The 26045-nt window shown below is 35.0% G+C and overlaps 1 protein-coding gene across 5 annotated transcripts in view; it reads left to right on the forward strand.

Annotated features, from left to right (window-relative positions):
• LRBA (LPS responsive beige-like anchor protein) overlaps window positions 1-26045 on the forward strand; it is a 706265-nt gene that overhangs the window by 500412 nt on the left and 179808 nt on the right. For all 5 annotated transcript variants that reach the window (XM_070611607.1, XM_070611606.1, XM_070611608.1 and 2 more), the window contains exons 43-44: window positions 8343-8458; window positions 12487-12599. In XM_070611607.1, the coding sequence (XP_070467708.1) occupies window positions 8343-8458; window positions 12487-12599 (229 nt within the window). The remainder of the gene's footprint in view (window positions 1-8342; window positions 8459-12486; window positions 12600-26045) is intronic.

The raw sequence follows: 26045 nt of genomic DNA on the forward strand, positions 1-26045 counted from the left end.
GAAGACTCAATATTATTAAGATATCAGTTCTCTCCAAAATTGATCTATAGGTTCAAAGCACCCCTATCCAAAATCTTCTAGGTTCTTTTGGAGAAATTGACAAGCTGATTCTAAAATTTAAGTGGAAATATAAATATCTAGAATAGCTAAAACAATTTTGAAAAAGAAAAACAAAATTGGAGGACTTTTCTTTTTTTTTTTAAAGATTTTATTTTTTTCTTTTTCTCCCCAAAGCCCCCCGGTACATAGTTGTGTATTCTTCGTTGTGGGTTCTTCTAGTTGTGGCATGTGGGACGCTGCCTCAGCGTGGTCTGATGAGCAGTGCCATGTCCGCGGCCAGGATTCGAACTGACGAAACACTGGGCCGCCTGCAGCGGAGCGCGCGAACTTAACCACTCGGCCACAGGGCCAGCCCCAAAATTGGAGGACTTTTACTGACTGATTTCAAAACTTAATATAAAGTTACATCGATTAGTATAGTTTGGTATTTGTGTAAAGTAGACTTATAGATCAATAGACTAGAATAGTGTCCAGAAACAGACACACACATAAATGGCCAGTTTAATTTTCAACAAATGCATCAAGATATGTCCATGTGGAAAGATAGTTTTTTCAACAAATGGTGGTCAACAATTGGATATGCATGCACAAACACAAAATAACTCACCCCTTTCCTCACCTACAGATTAACTCAAAATTTAACATAGAAAAAGAAAAAGTAACATAACCTAAACATAAGTGCTAAAAGTTAAACTTCCTAAAGAAAATGTAGGAGAAATATTGTTGTGTTCTCGTTAGGCAAAGATTTCTTGGATAAGACTCAAAAAAAATTCATTAATTGGCCTTCAAAGTGAAAAACATTTGCTTTTGAAAGACACTCTTAAGAAAATAAAAGGAATTACTACAGATTCAGTTAAAATATTTGCACAACTCATTTGTGATGAAGGACTCATATCCAGGATATATAAGAAACTAATGTTAATAACAAGACAAACAACCTGGTTAACAATATAATCAGAAGATTTGAATAGACACTTCAACAAAAAATAGATACAAGTAGCAAACACATGAAAAGATGCCGAACATCATTAGTCATCTGAGAAACGCCCATTAAAACCACAGTGTGATCCCATAGGACACCGATTAGAATGACTTTTTAAAAACTGACAATACCAAGAGCTAGTAAGGATGCAGAGTAATTGGAACTTCACAGGTTGCTGATGGGAAAGTAAAGTGATATGGCTACTTTGGAAATAGTTTCATATGAAATTAACCATACACATATCATACATCCCAACAGTCTCATTTGAAGGCATTTACCCGAGAGAAATGGAAAAATTATATTCATGCAATGATCTATTCATGAATATTTGTAGCAGCTATATTCATAATTACAAAATAATTGGAAATAGTCAAGATGATCATCAATTAGTGAATCAACAAGTTGTGATATGTCCATACACTAGAATATACTACTCAGTGATAAAAAAGAAAGAACTATTGATACATGGAACAACATGGATGAATTTTAAAAGTATTATGCTAGGTGTAAGAAGCCAACGCAAAAGATTGCATACTATATGATTCCGTTTATATGACATTTTGGAAAAAACAAAACTATTTGAACAGAAATCAGATCACTGGTAGCAAGGGGCTGTGGGTCAAGAAAGGGGGATTAATTATAAAGGAGGATACCTTTGATATCATGGAAATATTGCATACGTTGATTATTGTGTATTAAACAACTGTATTTGTTTTGCAAAACTTGTACACCTAAAAAGGATGAATTTTATGCTATGTAAACTATTCTTCAATAAACCTGATTTTCAAAAACAGAAAAAGATAAAGAATGTAAACAGGAACTCTTGAACCATGCTAGTAGGAATGCAAATTAGTATAGTCACTTTGGAATACAATTTGCCAGTCTTCTTATAAAGTTAAATATCTACTTAATTTATGTCCTATTAATTTCACTCCTAGGTGTTTATTAAGAATAATAAAAATAGACATACACACATCCACTTTTAAGCAAATATTAATAGCAGTGTTATTCATAATAGTCCCAAACTGGAAATGTTTCTGACATCCATCAACTGTAAATGGATAAACAGGTTGATCTGCATCCACACAATGAAATACTACTCAGAAATGAAAAAAAATTGACTACTGATACATGCAAGAACATAGATGAATCTCAAAAGCATTATGCTAAGTAAAGGAAGTTAGGCACCGTGGACTACTTACATCATAGCCATGGGATATGATTCTATTTATATGAAATTATTGAAAAAGCAAAACAGTATAGTGACAGAAAGCAGATCATTGGTTGACAGGGTCCAGGGATTGGGACAAAGGAATTGGCTGCAAAGGGATACAAGGGAACTTTTTGGAATGTGTCTTGACTGTGATGGTGGTTACAGAAATATGTATATTTAAACTTTATTAAACTGTGCACTTAAGTTTGGTAAATGTTATTATGTTAAATTTTTATCTCAATAAACACCATTAAATAATAAACTACATTTAAAATATCTAAATTACAAAAGTGTTTATGCATACTCATTTACGTATGCACTATTATTGCTTAATGTGTATGATAAATCAGATTAAAATTGTTTATCACTTTGATAAAAATGATTAGATTTTGCTTTATTACATCATATTTCTTGTAATTTTTTTCTTTATTGGTATAAATGTCAAATCCATATGTTAAGGATTTAGTAACCAAAATATATTTAATTAAAAACTTTTATATTTAACCTCTGGTAAATCAGAATTCAAATATTAATTTTTGTATACATATGAACTTAATAATCAGTATTTATATGGGTGAAAGTAACTTAATAGCTACCTGAGAGGAATGTTAAAATGCCAACATATGTCTCATGGTATAGGGAATTGGGAGAGTGTAGGGGTACGCATATCTTTCCTGTGTGCTGGTCAGTTTAGCACCATCATTAATTATTTTCTTTCATATTAGGTATCGACTTGTCATCAATACAATTTAGTTAACTAATTGAAGGACTGGGGAAAGAGTGAACACTGGGATTTTTCTATTGATCGAAACATGTTAGCCGTAGAAACTTACAGTTTACTTTTAGCGTACCTAATTTTGTACTGATTTGAGCTGTTTTTGATTAGTGTTTACTTCATTTTCTTCAGATAATATCTTATTACAAATGCAATTAAAATAGAATACACAAACAACAGTCAAGATGTTAATAGAAGCTACAGTCATCCTGGGGCTGGAAGACTTACATGCCTCTTGGCAGCAGGACTCAGTTCCTTACCATGTCTGCCTCTCCATAGACTGCTTGAATATCTACAGGACCTTGGAGCTGGCTTGCCCTAGAGCAAATGACCCAAGAGAATTAGGCAGAAGCCCCAATGTCTTTTTATGACCTCCGCGTTATAGTCACATTCCATCATTTCTGCTGCCTTGTATTTGTTACAAGTGAGTCTTTAAACACAGCCCAGGCTCCAGGGTAGGGGAATCAAGCTCCACTTCCTGAGGAGAAGGTATCAAAGAATTTGTGGACTTATTTTAAAACTACCACAGATTACAACTTTTATGAAAACAGGGCACATAAATTGGCCTTTCTGGCTTATAAGCAATAGTTGCTTTCCAATGCCAGTAAGGATTTTGATTAGGTAATTTTGTAATTCAATGAGGAGTTGCAGGGTTCAGATAGAAGGAACTCAGAATGGCATAGTAGATTTTCTTATCTTAATAAAAACGTCTTTTTTTCTCCTGATTATCTCTTTATTTATGAAAAGTTTTATTCATCACCCAGTATCTATCATACTTGAGAACTCTTTGTAATGTTTTCTCACAGTTAATGAAAGCTAAAAGTCTTAATTCATTAAATCAGTCCCTTTAATAGATCTTCAGCACTTATTATCAGTCACCCAGCAACATACAAGATAGATATCATCTTGCCCACACATGTTTAAACAAATATGTAAACAAAATAAATAATCGCGTAAGTGACAGGAAGGATATAATTAAGGTGTTGTGATAGGGGTTAGTGGATGAAGACGAGGTGCTTTAGATAAGGTGGTCAGAAATGTCTTCCTATGTGACTTTTAAGTTTTGACTTGAAGGAACAGAATCCAATCAGTTAACCTTTGACAGAGGGAATAGCATATGCAAAGGCCCTGAAACAAAAGCGAGCTTCCGTGTTTTAAGAAATGTTGAAGGGCAAGCATCTTTGGAACTTAGTGATCTTAGGAAGAGGGTGTTAGTTCGGAGACAGTTAGGAGCTTATTCTAGAGATCCAGGTGATATGTGATGGTGATAGTGTCATTGAAGAGAGACATCCTTGTTTACAGATTTTGAGAAAATATCATTTATGTGAGTTGGAGATTAGTTAGATTTGGGGGACGATAAGAGAGAGAGGTGTCCAGTGTGTCTCCCCAAGTTTCAGCTTGAGCTGTTCAGTGACATTTACTGAGGTTGGGAATGCTGGAGAAGGAGTAGTTGTACATATTCCCCTCCATCTCCGCCGTGGTTAGGGTTGGGATTGTGGGGAGGAATTTGCATATGGACAGAAAATGAGAAGTTTAATTTCAGATCTATTGAAATTGAAACCCCTGAAAGATGTCCAGACTGAAATGTCGAATAGGAAGTTGATGAGGGGTCAGTGAGCCGAGGAGTCGAAAGAAAGATTTCTTGGACTCTCAAGGTCTGGCAATAGTGCTCTTTTATTTAGAGAATAGTATGGAATAGCATGGGGACAGGACCCATGGGCAGTGAAGAGCTGTTGCTGCTGCTGCATGGGAACAGGACCCATGGGCAGTCAGAGCTCCTGCTGCTGCCCTGAGTTGAGGGTTAGGGCTAATTTTGTAAGGCATGGGTATGTGACTTATTTTTACTGGGAAAAAAAGGGATGATGTAAAAAGTCATTAAATGATTTCAGTGCAGATGGGGTCTGGTTATTGTGCGGTCATATAATTTTTAGATACGAATCTGGCCATATGGATCGGCATGTAGGTGAGGATGCCCTGGGCTTCTCTGCCTGGGGCAGCCCTAATTCATACCATAAAAAACTCCACTGGGTCATATAGTTTGGCATGTAGGCCAGATCACCTTGGGCTTCTCTAGCTGGGGCAGCCTTAATTCACATCAAAGTTAGATATAAAGATGTATGCCTAGAGCTCAAAAGAAAGATGTAGTAATTGGGAATCACTACCATTTAGATGAAATTTGAAGCCATGAGAGGAATGAGCTTATCTGGGGAGAGACTGTAGGACAGGCAAGAGGAAGTAGGGCTGCATCCTGAGGAACCATAACATTTAAACATCGGGTAAATGAAACAGAACACATCCCCCTTCAGAAAAACAAAATGAAACAAAAACAAAAACAGGAGTGGCTCAAAAAAAACATGCAGGAAAATGTGATGTCAAAGGATGAAAGTATTTAAAGAAGTTCAGATCTGAAGAGGAACCAGTAAGATCTAGACTAAAAAGTGTCCATTGCATTTAGCAAGAGCAGTTTTTGATGCCAGAGGGTTGAATATTGTGAATGTGTCCATACAGTATCAACAAGCTCTCCCTGGCAAACAGGCCCTTCGGTTTTGTTGCAGTTTATGGGCTATGTCTTCTGGTTCTGGTTTAGGTGTGAGGCTTCTGTCATTTAACCACTAGAGACACTTGTACTAAATCCTGACCTACCACTAATAGCAAATGGCAGGAGAGTTAATCCTTCTATCACTTTTCTGCCTGTAGCTCTTCTTGATCTGGAATATTCTGACATTTTATGCGTACTTAGAGTATAAGCATATACACATCAATACCAGTTATAAGCCATACAATAGGTTGAATAAGCCCAAAGGCTCTACCCACATGTCGTTTTAGTGTTTTCCCCAACCCTATCACTGAATTCAGGCATTTATTTATTTTTTTTCTCACAGGAGCATTAACTAAGGAATTTAGCACCTGTTTATGAAGGGTTAGAACAGCTACCAGGAGATCATCTTATCCTGCAAGTTAGAAGCTTGGTGAAGAACAGGGGAGAGGGAAAGTTTAGGCCACAGGGGATGGTTGGAGTGGCTTTTTTTCTCCTTTGGTTTCTTGCTCCAGATTCTGTGCCAGTTCCTCCCCTATGTCCCTCCAAGCACCTAAAGAATACCTGGGCTTGGCAGCTCCTTTCTTTTTGTTCCCACACATGCTGCTGCAGCTCTACAATGTAGTCCTTGGTGCTTTTTGGCCACTCCTCCTCTCATGGGACTGGGAAGGATAGTGATTTGGGTTTCTGTACTCAACAGAGTTATAACATGTCAAAATTTATGGGATGCGCTAAAGTAGTGCTTAGGAGAAAATTTATAGCTTTATGTACCTATATCAGAAAGACAGAAATGCCTCAGATCAATAACCTAAGCTTCTACCTTTAGAAACTAGAAAAAAAAAAAGAGCAAGTTAAATGCAAAGCAAGTAGAAAAAAATGAATAATGAAAATTAGAGCAGAAATCAATGAAAAGCAAACAAACAAAAGATCAATGAAACAAAAGTTGATTCTTTGAAAAGATCAATAAAATTGACAGACTTTAGCCTAACCATAAAAAAAGAGATGACATAAATTACCAAAATCAGAAATGAAAGTAGGGACATCACTACTGGCCATATATTAATTAAAAGGATTAGAAGGGAATATCATGAACAATTTTAGCCAACAAATGAGACAACTTAGATGAGAGGGAAAAATTCCTAGAGAGAATTATCAAAACCTACTCAAGAATAACTTAAATTCTGAATAAACCCATAACAAGTAAAGAAATTGAATTAGTAATTTAAAAATCTTCCCACAAAGAAAAGCCAAGGCCTAGATGTCTTTACTGGTGAATCTTATCACACATTTAAAATAGAAATAAATTCAATCCTTCACAAACTCATCTGGAGGATAGAAGAAGAGGAAACACTTCCCAACTCATTCTGTGAGGTTATATCACCCTAACACCAATGCCAGGCAAAGACATCACAAAAAAACAGACAACAAAAATCTATAGACCAATATCTCTAATGAATAGATACGCAAAAATCCTTTATAATATATTAGCAAACGAAATCCAGCAATATATAAAAAGAATTATAGAATGATCATCTAGGTTTTATCACAGGAATGCAGATTGGTTTAAATCTGAGAAATCAATAAATGTTATGTACCAGTTTCATAGAATAAAGGACAAAAACCATATGATCATCTCAATAGATACAGAAAAAGCATTTGAAAAGTCTAACACACATTCATGATTAAAAACTCTCAACTGACTAGAAACAGAAGGGAATTTGTACAAACTGATAAATATGATCTATCAAAAAATCCCATAGTGTGCATCATACTTAATGTTGAAAGACCGAAGGCTTTCCTCCTAAGATCAGGAAGGCTAGAATGTTCTCCAATCTCACCACTCCTGTTAACATTATATTGGAGATTGCAGCCTATGCAATAAGAGAAGAAGCATATAGGAATGGGGATTAACTGTAAATTGGCACAAGGCAAGTTTTTGTGGTGATGAAAATGTTACAAAGTGCATTGTGGTGATAATTGCACAAACTTAGAAATTAACTTTTAAAAAATCATTGAACAGTACACTTACAATGGGTAGATTTTATGGTATGTGTATTATCCCTTTGTAAATAAAGCTTTTTAAAAAATAATTACCTTCTCCTTGGTGTAGGGAAACTGTGACAGCATACTTCTCTGACATTCTAGGCTCTGAATGTAGTAATTAATCCTGCCACCTATGTCCCACTGCTACATGATATTGGTCAGTTGTATCCTTTGTTATTTATACTGTACTAAGAAAATACAGAAAACTTGGTCTTCTATTAAGCTGTATAAAAATATAATAGTTTATCTTACCTTTGTCCCACCCCATGAGTAGACACCTCGAGAGTTTAGAATCCTTTTCCCCTGTTACAAAGGGTATACAAATGTAATATTTAAATTTATGTTATACAAATATGTTGTCTTTAAGAGATGAGTATTAAAATTGGTGATGTGAATACAACTTTATATGTATTTTTTCATTACTGTAATTGCTTTTATATCAGTAAAGCAGTGAATTATTAATCATACTATTATTAATGAACCTAGATATTATAATGACAGCTTACCTTAATGGATAGAACATGTATAATAGACCTACGGGTAGTCCAAATTCTTTGTTTCACCATTAATTATAGATTGAAACGTCTCTGGTATTCATTAGTAGAACATGAATAGGACTTTTCAGAATTATATAGATATCATTTTGAGTAAGCACACATATTCGTGATTTATTATTGTGATATAATTAATCTTACATTTAAATTGATTCTACATTGAATTCTTTTTCTTGCAGGCGTATCTCATTAGCTAGTCCACGTCAACTTTTTAAAGCTTCTAATATGACACAAAGATGGCAACACAGAGAGATTTCAAATTTTGAGTACTTAATGTTTCTCAACACAATAGCAGGTAATTTAAGCTTACATGTTTGCTTATTTCCAAAGATAAATTATTAATGGTGATATGATTAGATTATTTTGAGTACTGGTATAAATAGCTTATTTTTATTTTTGTTATTACCACATGAATACCTTATCAAGAGTAATTTAATAATAGAGTTTACATGAACAGTTGACTACCGGAGGGAAATTAAAAATGAGTATAAATGCTCTTTTCCAAAAATATAATATGAAAATTTACAACTATTTAATATAGTAAGAATGGATTTATCATGGAATAGTAGGAACGATAACCCATATACAATCTTAAAAACCTATTAATAACTTGATTAGAAATGTTTGATGAAGCAATGAAATACAACATAGAAAAAAGAAAGCTGGGTAAAATATTAAGTAAAGAATATTTATATTATAACCTGTAGATGAAAATCTAAAGACTAAATGGCCCTGTAAGAGGTCTATAATCATGTAATATTATTGAAGATCACCTATTGAGAGAGTAAAGAATAGAAATGTGTCATTACTTTTCTTTTGTGAAAACTAGTATAAAGGAAATGGAGAATGTATTTATGAGACATTTGAGATTCAGTTCAACAAACTGACACAGTTTATATTTGAGGCACAAAGGAGATACAAAGAGAATAAGGCATGTTGCTTATTCTCAGAGAAGTTGTTTTAAGTACGAATGTCAGCATTTATGTGATTCTAGAACAAAGGGGTATAGATTCAATAAAAGAAATACAAAATACAAAGTACTATGGGGATTAAAAGCACAAAGGAGGGAAATTATATAATATTCATTCAGTTGATGGGAGTAAGGAAAAAATCAGGAAAGTTTCATGTTTGTGTAACGGTGGATATTACTTTAATTGGCAGAGGAGGTAGTTGGGAGTTTAGGAGTCATTCCATGTAAAACTGAAGGCATAAGCAAACATGCAAAGATGGGAAAATATGAAGTATAGCTAGAGAATGATTAATGGTAAAGTATGTGTGTGTGTGTACATGCATGTGTGTACATAAAGTATGTATTCATAAAGGTATGATGAGAAAAAACTAGAAAGATAGTGTGGAAACATTGTGGAAGATTTTCTGTCAATTTGAGTAGTTAGCAGTCAATTCATTGGGAAACTTCCGAAAGTTTTGGAGCAAATGAGTGATATTAGAACTGTATGAAAAGTTAACTTGGAGGCAGAATGAAGGATAAATTGGAGTAGAGAGAGAATAGACAGAGAGCAAAGTTAGGAAACAATTATATATAAAAGGTAATGAGGGCTTGCATTAGAGAGGTGGTAGTGGGAATGACAATGAAGGATCAAATAGCATAAGAATTTACGAGGTACAACCATTTGACATCCAGCTGACTGAATGTAGGTGTAAATGAGAAGAAAGTGTCAGAAAAGACTTCCAGGCTTCTGGCCTACATCACTGGAAAATGGTGATGTCATTAATGGAAAAAGAAGTCAGAAAAGTTGATCTAGGGAAAGATGCTGATATTACTGTGCTAGCAAGACATCCAAGTTATCAAAAAGAATTGTTGAAAGTTTGGGTGAAAGAGGGTATTTGGAATTTAGAGATAGGACTTTGGATTTCTTCTCCATAGAGAGGAAATCACTGAGAGAGAGTTGAGATTATCAAGCCAGACAGTACAGAAAGCAGTGAGATAAGGTCTGGGGCAAAGTTAGTAAAGGAGAAAAGAGAATGAGTAATCCCCGAGTTTGTAGACTTAAAGCAAATGTCTTGAGAGGCAAGGGGCAAGGGAGAAAGAGAGAGAGGCCTTGGTCACCTGTTTCAAATGCTGTAGAGACGTAGGGAGAATTACGAATGAGTACAGGCCACACCTTTGGCTTTGGCATTTGGGGACTTAGTGGTTACTTTATAGGTGTTCATTTTCAAAGCAAGGAAAAAAGATTTATTATAAGGGCTGAGTGGTTGAAGATGAAATGAGAACATTAGATAGAGATTAATTTTCTTGTGTGATAGTAAAGAGAGGATAGGTTAAGGCAGAGGACAGAAGCCATGAAAGAGAGAGAAAGAAAAGTAACAACTCAAGTTGTGAGGGAGATGAGTTCAAGCCTGAGGTGAAGTAATTACACCTCACAAAGAATGAAGACTGTTAGGGAAGTGAGGAAGACAGGGAGTATTATGAAGAATTGGAAGTTAAGGGCTCACATTGAAAAGTCTTAAATTTTATCACTTAAGAAGATGTTCGTCTTACAGTCAGTTGAGGGAAAGAAATGAAGAAAGTTAGAACAGTTACGTGGAATTTAGTAGGGATTATATGACTAGTGACTGAAAGGATTTTTAAGTAGTAGTGAGAGACAAGAAACTTACATAAGCTTAATGGATGTATTTTGCTTGTGATAAATTAATTAACACATAGATCGAATGTGCAGTAATAATTATGGAGAATAGTGATCTACTCTCAAATGCTTCTATTGTACCTACAGTGTCTTTTAAATATATTCCCTGGATATTCTCTTTAAAGAATAGAATCAATAATTTGTTTTGGATGGTATTTGTGATACATAAGGTTCTCATGATACCATAACAATTCTCAAAAGACAGTCAGTAGGCATTCAATAACCATATATTGAGGAGTTTAACTTAATAAAAGTCTGTTCACACTGAGCAGATGCATACTCTTTTTTGTTAGGTACAGTAAACTTGATGATTTAAGCAGATGGGACAAGATGAAGATTTTACTGTTTACTAACATTTCAATCAGAAGGAGAGGGAAGTAGGGGAGAAAAAGGGGATCAAAATAAACTGCTTTTTGCTGCTGAGTTTGGTTATTTTTTCCTGGGAGAAATTAAAATTGACAGAAATATGTAGTGACGTAATTACCTCTGAAGTAAAGTTACCTAGTTGTTCATGTTTTGTAAGTCTATCCAGGTCAGTCAAGGAAGATCTCTGTTACTCTCCTAGGCCTCAAGCCCAAGATGTATAGAGTGAAATGAAGTTAAAAACACCAAATCATAAGGAGGGCTTAGATTCCAAGAGTCTAGGTGGAGAAGTACTTGAATATTCAGCTATATATTGGTATGACATCGATATATATTTGAGAAAGAGAAAGGAGTGAAAATGCTAGAATACTCAATAAGAAAGGAATTCAAACAATATTCATATACTTGTCTTCCTTATATTTTAGCCATAAAAGTCTGTTCACGTTAAATCTGACTAAAAATAGGTTGTAGACTAGTATAGTGGAGCTGGGATTCAAATGCCAGCGTTTTGACTCCAGAAACAATGATTTACTCCACCATGCTACCTCCTTAAAGAAATGATATCCAGAAAACTGCTGTATATATGTAAAAGGGCTACCTCATCCTTTGCCTTACTCATATTTTTAGTAGACCTAAATGTGTCATTGAATGTCATTAGTTTAGAAGAAGTATAGAAGAGTATGTGACAGCGTCTAGGAGTGGGGGAAAGCAACATTGACAATGATGTACGTTGTATTTGGAGGATCAGGGAATTTGAAAGCTGTCACAGGAATTTCAGTTATTTAATACAACATCCTCATTTTACAGATGACTAATAAATGCCCACAGGGGTTAGGTCACTTAAACTTGGTTGATTAGTTGGATGGTTGGTTAATTAATGGCAGAGAAAGGATTCTGGTTTTGAAAATCTATATGAGAATTGCAAATTGTTTTTTAAAGTCTTAATAAAGATTATTTTATTTGCTGCTGGCTTTCAAGTAATGAAAAAGTCAAGTGTAGTTTACAAGAACATAAACTTGGGGGCCAGAATATCTAGATTTGAATATGGTTCAACCATTACTAGTTGCATGATTTGGGGCAAATTACCTAACCTTTTGTGCCTCAGATTTTTCATCTGTAAAGTGAGGACAATGCTAATTTAATAGGGTTATTGTGAGGATTAAATGAAATAGTGTATGGACAGCACTAAGAACAAGATCTCTCACTCAAAAATTGCCAGTGTTTCTTGTTATTTTTAGTAAATTATACTCCTCAATCAGTTTATCATTTCATTTTGTTATTCTAAATTGAGTTACTTTTTTTCTCTCTCTCCTAGGACGAAGTTACAATGATTTAAATCAGTATCCAGTGTTTCCCTGGGTCATCACTAATTTTGAATCAGAAGAACTGGATCTTACCTTGCCAAGTAACTTCAGAGATTTGTCCAAGGTAATCTCTCAGTAATCATCTGAAATATAATTGTCTTGCATATAAAAATAAATTTGATCATTTTTAATTTTCACATTACTCCTTAAAAGTTCTTTTAATTATAACTTTAATATGTTTATCTTTTAAATGTATTTTCAGTATTCTCAAATTTGAAATTTAGAAATTTAATGTGCACGATAAGCTCGACAACAATGAAAAATATTAATAGTTACGGGGCAAGCCTAGTGGCATGGTGGTTAGGTTTGCACGCTCTGCTTTGGCAGCCCACAGTTCATATATTAACAGTTATATTCCTTTTGTCATGTACATTTAAAAAGACATTATTCCCAAATATCAACTTCTTCTAAGAGTGTTAGTATTTGATAAAACATAGGAGGAAAATCATGGCAATTTCTCACCAGTACTCTTAAAAAAGACAAGTAACCCTGCACTGCTCCCAACCTCCTAACTGATCTCCCTGCTCCCTCTAATCCCATTCCTCATGCGACAGAATGAACCTTCTTTAAATCTGACATTGAATTATATAAATCCAGTGCTTAAACCTTTCTTGACTTAGCTTTTTTTTTTGTCTCTCCAAAGCCCCAGTACATAGTGGTATATCCTAGTTGCAGGTCATTCTAGTTCTGCTATGTGGGATGCCACCACAGCACGGCTTGATCAGCAGTATATAGATCTGCACCCAGGATCTGAACCGGCGAACCCCAGGCCGCCAAAGTGGAGCAAGTGAACTTAACCGCTCGGCCATGGAGCCGGCTCCCTTGACTTATCTTTGATTGCAGAATGAATCTTTCCCAATTCAGAGCTTTGCTCTCTCTGCCTTTAATATTTGTCTCCCTACTGTGTGAGTGGCTGACTCTAGTCCTTTAGGTCACCTCCTCATAGAGACCATTACTGACTACTTTCCTTCCCTGATATTCTGCTCTGTTTCTTTCCTAGCACCTACAATGTCTTGCATTTACATATCCTTCTACCTACTTATTTTGGTTTTTCCTTTCTCCCCCACTAAGCTCCATAGTGATAGAGTTCTTGTTGTTCACCATTATTTCTCCTATGCCTAGCACAGCGCCTGCTGTTCAATAAATGTGTTAAATGAATTAAATAATAAAATATATATGGCATTCTCCCTAAGTTATAAAGTATTAATGTTAACTATATTAGATTTTTAAATGTCAAAAATGTGAATAAGAAAACAAAAATTACCCCTAATTTACTACATATCAATAAGGAATGATTACATTATATATATATGTGTGTGTACATACACACTATTTTTAACTTTTCTCTAAGTATTTTCCCATATCTTCAGGTATTCTTCAAGATCTTTCCTTTCTGTCCTGGATTATCAATAAATAGAATATCTTGAACCATTATTTTGTGATGTAAAATGAGGTTATATGTCTTTTTTTCTTTTAGCATTTTAGCATGGAGAATTTCAAGTATATACAAAGGTAGACAAAATAGCATAATAAATTCCCATGTACCAATCACCCTGCTTCCACAGTTATCAACTCATGGTTACACTTACTTTATCTTTACTCTCATTTTCTTTCCCTCTTCCCATACTACTTTGAAGCAAATCCCAGACCTATCATTTCATTCATAAATATTTCAATATGTACTTCTAAGAATTCTTTTTGAAGTACAACCATAATACCATTAGCAAACCTAAAATACTAACATAATTTCTTAATATTATCAAATACCCAGGGGCTGGTCCCGAGGCCAAGCGGTTAAGTTCACGCGCTCCGCTGCAGGCAGCCCAGTGTTTCGTTGGTTTGAATCCTGGGCGCGGACATGGCACTGCTCATCAGGCCACGCTAAGGCGGCGTCCCACGTGCCACAACTAGAAGGACTCACAACTAAGAATATACAGCTGTGTACTGGGGGGCTCTGGGGAGAAAAAGGAAGAAAAGAAAAAAAAGAAAAAAGAAAATAAAATATTATCAAATACCCAGTAGGTATCATATTTCCAACTGAATTACTACTTTCAAAATTCTATTTAGTTTGTTTATTCAAATCAGGATCCAAATAAGGATCGCATATTGCAATCAGTGGATACATCTCTTAAGTCTCTTTTAATTTTGTGGGTTTTTCTTTCATCTTTAATTTTTCTTTCTAATTTTTTAGTTGAAGAAACACAGTGTTTGTCTTGTATATTTTTTCACAATTTGGGTTTTGCTTATGCATCCCTTTGATATAGTTTAACAGTTTCCTTCCTCTGTCTTCTATATTTCTTATAAATTGGTAGTCGGTTCCAGAGGTTGATCGAATTCAGATTAGATATTTTTAGGAAGACTGCTTCATAGGAAGTTTTCGCGTTCTTCTGTCAGAGGTCATGTATCTACTTTACTTCTCTTTTGTGAGGTTAGCAGTCATTGATATTTAATGCCTTGATTTGTTAGTTTGGTAAGCATTGCAAAATCATGGTATTTCAATTCTGTCACATTTGTTTCATTTACTATTGAGAATCATTCTATGATGAGACATTTCCCTTCATCTGTTATTAGGTTTTCTAATGGTACCTTGCATTGGAAAGGCAGGATAAAAGTTTCATTTTTTTCTCTTTATATACCAATTTTCAAAACAGTGAATTGGTTAACATCCTCCAATGAAACTTAACTAATTTTTTAAAAAGATCTTTATGAACTCACTGACTTAAATGCATTTGATGTTTAAATCCGTTGCGGTTATTATTTTTATTAATGTTCAGTTGTTCCTACTTTGACCCCGGGAAGATTCTTCAAGTTGCTCCCGAGTCATTTTGATACAATCTTAATCTTAGTAGTCTTTGATAACTTCCATTCTCTCTGGTGGGACAAGGTGCTCTAGTCCTAACCCTTACATTTTCTGGCCCAGTTCTAGAATCATCTGTTTCCTTAAGGAGCCCTAGTGGGAGTCCTTTTACAGAGAAATAACATCTGAAGACCACAGTTTGATCTATTGTTCTTGTTACTGGATTTGTCATTATTTCTAGGCCCTTTGAGAAAGAACTAGGAAAAAGTTTAAGATGAAATACATCATGAGTTGAAACTGATTCCTCCAATTTAAATTTAGGATCATATTTCCTTTAATGTATAAGGAGTACAGAGTCCCTGATCCCATTTGTTCAGGTGGTCAGGAAGTCCAGTTTTTCTTTTGAAGCTTCTTTCCTTTGTAATTTCCAGCAATACCTAAAGAATGTTTATATATTTCACAGATCTAACCTGGAGATTTCTTTGTTCCTTCTTCCCTGCCTATACCTTGAAACAGCATTGCTCCCTTTCCCTCTAGGTCACTCTAAAGTTCTCAGAACGCCAGACTTCCTGCTCTTAGTACTGACTTCTTCTAAGAATATGCATAATCCCTTCCCTTAACGCTTCCAAATCCATTTTAGGCTACAGTGAAGTATTTAAGTAGAGCTCTACTGAGTACCCAGTCATAGCTCTACTGAGTACTATGAGGTAGTCAGTGATTTACCATCTCAGTTTGAGTATCACTGCCTAGTTTCTGCAGATCCCCACGTGACAGGTACCAGTTCAGTCACCATATCTAGTTTCCTTCACATAAGAGGCCAGGGGCTTCCACTTTTCTGATGTCAGAGGAAGAGTGTCCCCTTCTTTACCTGTCTCAGGGTGTATACTTTTTTGCCCTGGCATGATTAACATTAGGAATGTTTGAGAGTAACCCATACTCTGTATACATAGGATATTATCTGCTCTTTCACACAGTCCAGATGATCACAGTAGTCATCAGTGATGTCAACACAAAGGTTAACATTTTCTTCACGACAAACAACGGTGTCTAGGTACGGCCATTGCCTGTTTGATTACCACATCTCTGTCTCTGCCCCCATCTTTGCTACAGTCATCTGATCCTATGATGTCTTCTATTCTCTTTTACCTTTTATGCCTTTGCTGTTGCTCTTCCATTCATCTAGAAATTTGTACTTCCATGCTACTCTCTGTATACTTTTATTATAATACATTACATAATGTATTATAATTTTGACATTTTCTCTGCATTCCCTAATAAGGGAAATCATTGAATAGAAATTTTATGTTTTGTTAATTTCTATATCTCTGGTGCCTGGTATGGGGCTTATAACCAAGAAATTGTGGCAGTTCATATATCTACTTTTTCACTTTTAAAAGAGAGTTCTCATTTTCAAAAGAAAGCCTTATTTGCAGATTACATGTCTGATAAGGGATTAATATCCAGAATATATAAAGAATTCCTGAAATTCAACAACAAAACCAAACAATCTGATTCAAAAATGGGTAAGGACTTGAACAGACATTTCTCCAAAGAAGACATACAGGTGGCAAATGAGCACATGAAAAAATGCTCAACATTACTAATCATTAGGGAAATGCAAATCAAAACCACAATGAGATACCACTTCATGTCTATTAGGATGGCTACTATAAAAAAAAGGAAGCATAAAATGACAGATATTAGTGAAGATGTAGAGAAATTGGAACCCTTGTGTACTTTTGGTGGGAATGTAAAATGGTGCAGCTGATATGGAAAACAATATGGCAGTTCCTTAAGAAATTAAAAATAGAATTACCATGTAATCCCCATCTATCCTTCTTCTGGATATATACCCAAAAGAGTTGAAGGCAGAGCCTTGGAAGCGGTATTTGTATACCCATTTTCATATTCATAGCAGCATTATCCACAATATCCAAAACATGGAAGCAATCCAAGTATCCATTGATGGATAAATGGATAAATAGAATGTGGTATATGCATACAATGGAATATTGTTCAGCCTTAAAGTGGAAGGAACCTCTGATACACACTGCAACATAGATGAACCTTGAAGACATTATGCTAAGTGAAATAAGCCTTTCACATTCACAAAAGGACAAATACTGTATGGTTCCATTCATATGAGGTATTTAGATTAGTCAAATTCATAGAGACAGAAAATAGAGTGGTGGTTGCCAGGAGCTAGCAGGGAAGGAGGGACTTATTTAACAATTAGAGAGTTTCACTTTTTCAAGGTGAAAATGTTTTGGAGATGGATGGTGATGATGGTTGCCTAACAATGTGAATGTACTTACTGCCACTGAACTGTACACTTAAAAATGGTAGATTTTATATTATGTATATTTTACCACATACTACAATTTTAAAAAAAAGAGGCCAGCAAGGGGAAAAGAAAGATATTAGTAAACTAGACAGAATGCAGAGGTTTGAAAAAGTGCATACGTGTTCCTGCTTTTGCTTCTGTGTGATCACCTTGCAAACATGCCTCAAGCATACCCAGGTTATCCTGCTATGGGGACATGACTGACACATGGAGGGTGGTTGAGTTGTGCCAGCTGAGGCCATCCTGCACAAGCCAGTCCTCAGCTGACCACAAAAACATGAACAAGCACATCCAAAAATAGCCAAATCTGGCCCAGATCAGCGGAATTTCCCAGGTGATCCATTGACTGTGAGGAATACTAAATGGATAAATGGTTGTTTTCTTTTTTTGTTTGTTTGTTTTAAAGGAAAACTTTATTTACATTTAGGTATCATATTTGTTCTAAGATCCTGTGATGTTTCACTGGAATCTGTAGAAGTCTTTAGTCTAGTAAATGGGGACTGTATTAGTTTGACTTGTGTAGTGAGCCATGTGGAAGATCAGTAATAAAAACTGGACAGCTCTTTAATTCTCAGGCTATTATATCCTACTCTCTCTCTCCATTATTTAAATTTTATGTACATAAAAAGTAAAAATACCATTTTTCATTAATTTTTTAAAATTTAAAATTGGCTTCACAAAATAAATTATGTTTAAATAAATAACCTTTCTAGAGTTCTAGAAGAGCTCCCTTTTTTTTTATTATTAAGATTATGATAGTTTACAACCTTGTGAAATTTCAGTTGTACATTATTGTTAGTCATGTTGTGGGTACACCACTTCACCCTTTGTGCCTTCCTCCCCAACCCCCGGTAACCACCGATCAGTTCTCCTTTGTCTATATGTTAACTACTACCTATAAGTGGAGTCATACAGAGTTCGTCTTTCTCTGTCTGGCTTATTTCACTTTACATAATAGCCTTGAGGTCCATCCATGTTGTTGTGAATGGGACGATTTTGTCCTTTTTTATGGCTGAGTAGTATTCCATTGTGTGTGTGTATATATATATATATATATACCATATTTTCTGTATCCAATCATCACTTGCTGGGCACTTAGGTTGGTTCCACGTCTTGGCTATTGTAAATAATGCTGCAATGAACATAGGGGTGCATGGGACTCTTGGAATTGCTGATTTCAGGTTCTTAGGATAGATACCCAGTAGTGGGATGGCTGGGTCATAAGGTATTTCTATTTTTAACTTTTTGAGAAATCGCCATACTGTTTTCCATGATGGCTGCACCAGTTTGCATTCCCACCAACAGTGTACGAGGGTTCCTTTTTCTCCACAGCCTCTCCAACATTTGTCACTCTTGGTTTTGGATATTTTTGCCATTCTAACAGATGTAAGGTGATATCTTAGTGTAGTTTTGATTTGCATTTCCCTGATGATTAGTGATGATGAGCATCTTTTCATGTGTCTATTGGCCATCCTTATATCTTCTTTGGAGAAATGTCTGTTCATGTCCCCTGCCCATTTTTTGATCGAGTTGTTTGATTTTTTGTTGTTGAGCTGTGTGAGTTCTTTATATATTATGGAGATTAACCCTTTGTTGGATAAGTAACTTGTAAATATTTTTTTCCCAATTAGTGGGCTGTTTTTTGTTTCAATCCTGTTTTCCCTTGCCTTGAAGAAGCTCTTTAGTTGGATGAAGTCCCATTTATTTATTCTTTCTATTGTTTCCCTCGTCTGAGGAGTTATGGTGTCTGAAAAGATTCTTTTGAAACTGATGTCAAAGAGTGTACTGCCTATATTCTCTTCTAGAAGACTTATTGTTTCAGGCCTAATCTTTAGGTCTTTGATCCATTTTGAGTTTATTTTTGTGAATGGTGAAAAAGAATGGTCAATTTTCATTCTTTTACATTTGGCTGTCCAGTTTTCCCAGCACCATTTGTTGAAGAGACTTTCTTTTCTCCATTGTAGGCCCTCAGCTCCTCTGTCGAAGATTAGCTGTCCATAGATGTGTGGTTTTATTTCTGGGCTTTCTATTCTGTTCCATTGATCTGTGGACCTGTTTTTGTACCAGTACCATGCTGTTTTGATTACTGTAGCTTTGTAGTATGTTTTGAAGTCAGGGATTGTGATGCCTCCTGCTTTGTTCTTACTCAGGATTGCTTTAGCAATTCGAGGTCTTTTGTTGCCCCATATGAATTTTAGGATTCTTTGTTCAATTTCTGTAAAGAATGTCATTGGGATTCTGATTGGGATAGCATTGAATCTGTAGATTGCTTTAGGTAGTATGGACATTTTAACCATGTTTATTCTTCCAATCCATGTGCATGGAATGTCTTTCCATGTCTTTATGTCATCATCAATTTCTTTCAAGAAAGTCTTTTAGTTTTTGTTGTATAGATCTTTCACTTCCTTGGTTAAAGTTATCCCAAGGTATTTTATTCTTTTTGTTGCGTTTGTGAATGGGATTGAGTTCTTGAGTTCTTTTTCTGTTAGTTCGTTGTTTGCATATAGAAATGCTACTGATTTATGTATGTTGATTTTATACCCTGCAACTTTGCTGTAGCTGTTGATTGTTTCTAATAGTTTTCCTATGGATTCTTTGGGGCTTTCTATATATAAGATAATGTTGTCTGCAAACAGCGAGAGTTTTACTTCTTCATTGCCTATTTGGATTCCTTTTATTTCTCTTTCCTGCCAAATTGCTCTGGCCAGCATCTCCAGTACTATGTTGAATAAGAGTGGTGAAAGTGGGCACCCTTGTCTTGTTCCTGTTCTGAGAGGGATGGCTTTCAGTTTTTGTCCGTTGAGTATGATGTTGGCTGTGGGTTTGCCATTTACGGCTTTTATTGTGTTGAGGTACTTTCCTTCTATACCCATTTTATTGAGGGTTTTTATCATAAATGGATGTTGGATCTTGTCGAATGCTTTCTCTGCATCTATTGAGATGATCATGTGGTTTTTGTTTCTTATTTTGTTAATGTAGTGAATCACGTTGATTGACTTGTGGATGTTGAATCATCCCTGTGTCCCTGGTATATATCCCACTTGATCATGGTGTATAATCTTTTTGATGTATTGCTGTATTCGGTTTGCCAGAATTTTGTTGAGGATTTTTGCATCTATGTTCATCAGTGATATCAGCCTGTAGTTTTCCTTCTTTGTGTTGTCCTTGTCAGGTTTGGGGATCAGAGTGATGTTGGCTTCATAGAAGGTGTTAGGGAGTACTCCATCTTCCTCAATTTTCTGGAATAGTTTGAGAAGGATAGGTATTAAATCTTCTTTGAATGTTTGGTAGAATTCTCCAGAGAAGCCATCTGGTCCTGGACTCTTATTTTTGGGGAGGTTTTTGATTACTGTTTCTATTTCTTTACTTGTGATTGGTCTAAAATTGGCTTCACAAAATAAATTATGTTTAAATAAATAACCTTTCTAGAGTTCTAGAAGAGCCCCCCTTTTTTTTTTAAACTGAGTCTTTCAGTTTGTACTTCTATGCTAGCACATGGCTTATTAAGATTTTTTTGTGCTTTAGAGGATGTCTTTGTAGACCTTTTCAGATGCGATGAGTAGTAATGTGGCTTGTGGACATGTTTCTGTCTTGATGGAACAGTTACTGATGGTGATAAGTGGGAGGGCATTTGGGTATTTCTGCTGAGGTTATATTTCTCCCTTCAGCCGTCATTGTACCTGATCCAGAGTTCCTGTAACCCTATCACCTGCTCCTCTCACTGTTCCTTGCCAGCTGCCTCCATTCTCTGACATTGTCTTTGTTCTCTATCCCATTCAAAATCTGCGTGTCCAGAAGAAAGCCTCCAAAACAACGTTTTTTATATAGGCTATATGACTTTTTCGTTATGAGAATTCATTGAAATAATATAAGCAAAATGCTATTATAGATTATTTGCCAGCTAAATAAAATCCTTTATTAAATTTGAATTTTTTTTATGTTACAGCTGTTTCTAAGGAACTTACCAAATACTTTTGTCGGATGGGTAAAATACTGTTATAACTCATGCTTTTATAACTTATCTTCTGTGTATGATGAATAGGCTATTTTTATGCCCCAGTAGATGATCAATGGTAATTTTGCTTTTTTTATTTTGTTAGATTAAAAGTAAAACGGGGAGGGGCTTCAAAACCAAAATAATAGTGTTGCTTTCATTAATCCCTATCCGTATACATCCATATCCACTATACAAAGACATAAAAATATCATTTTTGTGATTGAGTGCCTTTAATTGTATTAGTATCCATTTTTATATTATGAGAAATTTTGTGAAAGATTTGTACTTTGGGCTGAGGAAGGAATATTTATAAAGAGTACTTTGAACAAGAACTGAAGGGCACATAGTTGAATAGTGAACAGTAGCATAATTAGCAGGGCTGGGAAGAAGTGGGGAGCTCTAACACTCAGTCACATATCTTTTAACTAATATCACCTTTCCTATAAAGAAGTGGTAGTCATTCAAGGGACCACTGGTGGCGCAGCGGTTAAGTTTGCATGTTCCGCTTCTCAACAGCCCGGGGTTCACCGGTTAGGATCTCGGGTGTGGACATGGTGCCGCTTGGCACACCATGCTGTGGTAGGCGTCCCACCTATAAAGTAGAGGAAGATGGGCATGATGTTAGCTCAGGGCCAGTCTTCCTCAGCAAAAAGAGGAGGACTGGCAGTAGTTAGCTCAGGGCTAATCTTCCTCAAAAAAGAAAAAAAATCATTCAAGTTCACAAAAATGGAATTCCATTTTCATTAAATACTAATAGAAATAAATGAGTTTGGAATTAACTACATTATTTTAGGGAAACTAAGCATATCAGATATTTGGAAATTGTACTTTGCACATATAAAATAGTGGTAATTGTTTACTTTATAAAAATGACATTCCTGTTGGTATTACAGTTTACCATAGTATTTACAATGTGATTCAATTTTCAAGTATCTGTTTATAAACATATTTTCAGGAATGCATCTCATACATAAAATGAGCCATATCTGTATGAATAATGATTATAATAGAATTGTATTAAAATTTGTCCCATAGTATATACATTTAGCAAACATTACTATTTGTTTAAATAAACTTGTAAAATTGAAGAAAACATTATGTGCAAAGCTTAATTTAAAACATAAATAGATCTCATCTCCATCCTTAAGTAGATAAATATAGGCTGACTAGCTTTAAAATGCATTAAATTATTTATGCATATTTATGTTCATTTAATTTCCCCAAAGCTGGTTTCAGAGGCATTTTAGTAGCTTGATACAAAGCAACAATTTTATTTGGTAATCTCTTCTGTGTTTCACAGGGAATTTTCTTTCAGAAGCTGAATTAATGTAATCAACACCCTTTCTTCTGTATTATTTTTCTGATTATTCTTTGAAAAAAGAAAAAGTCTGAATGGGACAATGTAAAAGATGTCTCTTGAAGGTATAAAATTTTATTTTATGTCCTTATAATTACAAACTAGTTTTGTCATTCTATTGAGAAGATTGTATCTACTTTAGTCTGAATAACTGAGGAAAATAAAATATTTTTTTGTATTGAGAAAATCTTCATTTAGCATAATGATTTAATTTATTCTTTCAAAGCTGAAGAAAAGTAAGGATCAATTTTGAAGTAGATTTTTTTTCCCCTCCACTTTCCCGGTTGTTTCATCACAAGTCTAAAATTCTGACTGATGAGAAGACACATCTAACCCCATGCATAGACTTTAGAGTGACATTAATCCATATTTTACAAATACACATTGATTTTTATATTTTGACAGCCTCCTTGGAAAAGATAAGAATCAACATTTTCTTTTTTCTTTATAAGAAATTATAATTAGGGCAGAAATGTATTTACAAACTGTCATACCATGAAAACAAATTATGATGGCTGAGTGTTTCAGTACTAGGGCTTCCTTTGTAGATTAGTAAGATTTTCTTTGCTATCGTGATTTATTTTTTCCCTTAGTAGGAGATTGATCGTGTAAACCAATTTTCTAAGAGAGGAAAACCAAGACAATTTGAGGCAATCATTTCTCTTCTATGTGATCAACATAGTTATTTTGGAATATTCAATGTGTATATGTACTGTAATCTGAATTCCAATTCCAAAATGATAATCAATTCACTTGCAAATGAAAACTTGGCTATAGATTTCAGAAGGAAGGAATATCCCACTTTATTATTGTTAAGTAATTTTTATTGAAGGCTTAATTACGTCAGCCTGTTATCTAAGTATATTATATGTGTTAACTCTTTAACCCACGCAAAGACCTTATTAGATAGGTAGCATTATTATTGTTTTTTACAGGGGCAGAAACAGAGGCACCATGAGGTTAAGCAAGTTGCACAAAGTCATACAGCTAGTGGGTGGAACCAAAATTTAAGCACTAAGCCAGTGCTTTCCAAATTGCGGTTCACAGCTAGAATTTTAAAAAATGAATAGGGGGGCCGGCCTCAAGGCTGAGTGATTAAGTTTGCTCACTCTGCTTCGGTGGCCCAGGGTTTCGCTGGTTCAGATCCTGGGTGTGGACATGGCACCACTCATCAGGCCATGCTGATGTGGCATCCCACATACCACAACTAGAAGGACCCACAACTAAAATGTATAACTATGTACTGGGGGGATTTGGGGAGAAAAAGAAAAAGAAAAGAAAAAGAATAAAGCAGCATAGTATTACATAAAAAAAGAAAATATCAGTGTGCATCATGTATGAATCTTCTGCTTAAGGGGATGTGTGTGGTGTGTGTGCTGAGTTATGATTTCAAGTGGCATATTTCTTGCTATGAGTTTTGACTCAGAAAGTTTAAGAAAAACTGCAATTTGCTATACTGCCTTCTACATTTGGCATCAATTGCTGAGTCTGTTTTAATGTTATTTTATCAAGTTGCCTTTTACCTGTTCATGCTCAAATATGTGGTATACAACCAGCATTCTATTGCTTCAAAAAGGAAAGCTTTTCCAAATTGCCTACTCTTAGTGTGTTCCAAGTTATGCTACAAGCTTTTTTGACAAAGCTTGTTTTATGAAAAAGCTAAATGTTTGGTTAAAACTAGAGAATCCTTGATGTTACTACTTGAATATTCATATTTTTTCATTTATTGATTGTTTTTCGAGTAATATTGTATGCCAGGGACTCTTAGTTCCTGGAGATTCAAAAGAATAAAATCAAGTAGTTACGATCCTACTGAAAAATAAACTGAAAGTTGGGGGAAAATACAGGAAGGCCAAGAGAAAAGCAAGTATTTTTTCATAATTAAAGCTCACTTTCTTAATATGAAGGAAAATCGTGAGGGAGTCTGAGGCAAAGGGTAAAGAAAAATCATTCATTTTTCAGCTTTAGAGTGCAAGTACAATCTGAGCTGTTATTTTGGTTCAGAGTGCAGAAACAAAAAAAGTCAACGTTAGGGGAAAATGAACCTGCGCCACGCTCTCCTGGCTCCTGCCTTGGAGTGTCAGAATCTGAGGAAAGCTTATTATCATCACATCTTCAAACTGAATTTTAAATTTTGGTCCAGGCCCCAATAAATAATATTTTTTGTGTGTGTGTGTTTTTAAACCTATGTTACAGTGCTGTACCATTCACACTGTTAAATTAGCAACTTCCTGTGCCCTAGTCTGGATCAAAATGTTTCTCAAGAGTAAATTCTCAGATAACTGAAGAGAACTGAATGACAAAGCTATCCTGAATTTACTTACTTGCTGAAGAGTTACTATTGTTTGTCCTTAGTGTTTATTGTGTTTTTTCCATCTCTCTCTTTGTTTAAGAAAAAGTAAGTGATTTTTCTGTCTCTCATTTATCTCCTACCATTTGGTTGTGTATTTTTATATGCGAGATATTTCTCCCTAACATACATTTAATATACAGCATGCATCTTGACCTGGAATTGACTACCGACATTTAACTGTTGTTGATCAGACAGCACTTCTTTATCTCTCTAAGTTTTAAGTGCTGTTTCTGACGAATGCCAGTCCTTTTAGTCTGCTCTGTAACAGATATACTAGGAATCAGTATACCATCTAGATGTCACACAGAGAAATGAACTCTTTGGGCGGGGGAGGGGCAATATTGTTTAAATATGATAGGTGTTATAACTTTTACTTTGTTTTTCTGTGTTTTGGGCTTCAGTCATACCAAAGGAATTCAGACTTAAAAAGAAAAAACATGATATTTCAACAGTAAATAATGGATCTTAAAGCATTTAAGTAAAATATAAATGCACAAAAAAAATTAAAAATTATCCTACACTTGGATTTTTTTAATTGGCTGATACAATATACTAAAAATATTTTAATCTTGGCATCAAATATGGATGCTGTTATTTGTCATGTTGGTTTTAGGGATTTTGGTATCAGTTGCATTCTCTGGCCTTGGGGAGTTTACAGTATA

The sequence above is a fragment of the Equus przewalskii genome, chromosome 2 (assembly GCF_037783145.1).
Source record: "Equus przewalskii isolate Varuska chromosome 2, EquPr2, whole genome shotgun sequence".
In the NCBI taxonomy this organism is placed as follows: domain Eukaryota; kingdom Metazoa; phylum Chordata; class Mammalia; order Perissodactyla; family Equidae; genus Equus; species Equus przewalskii.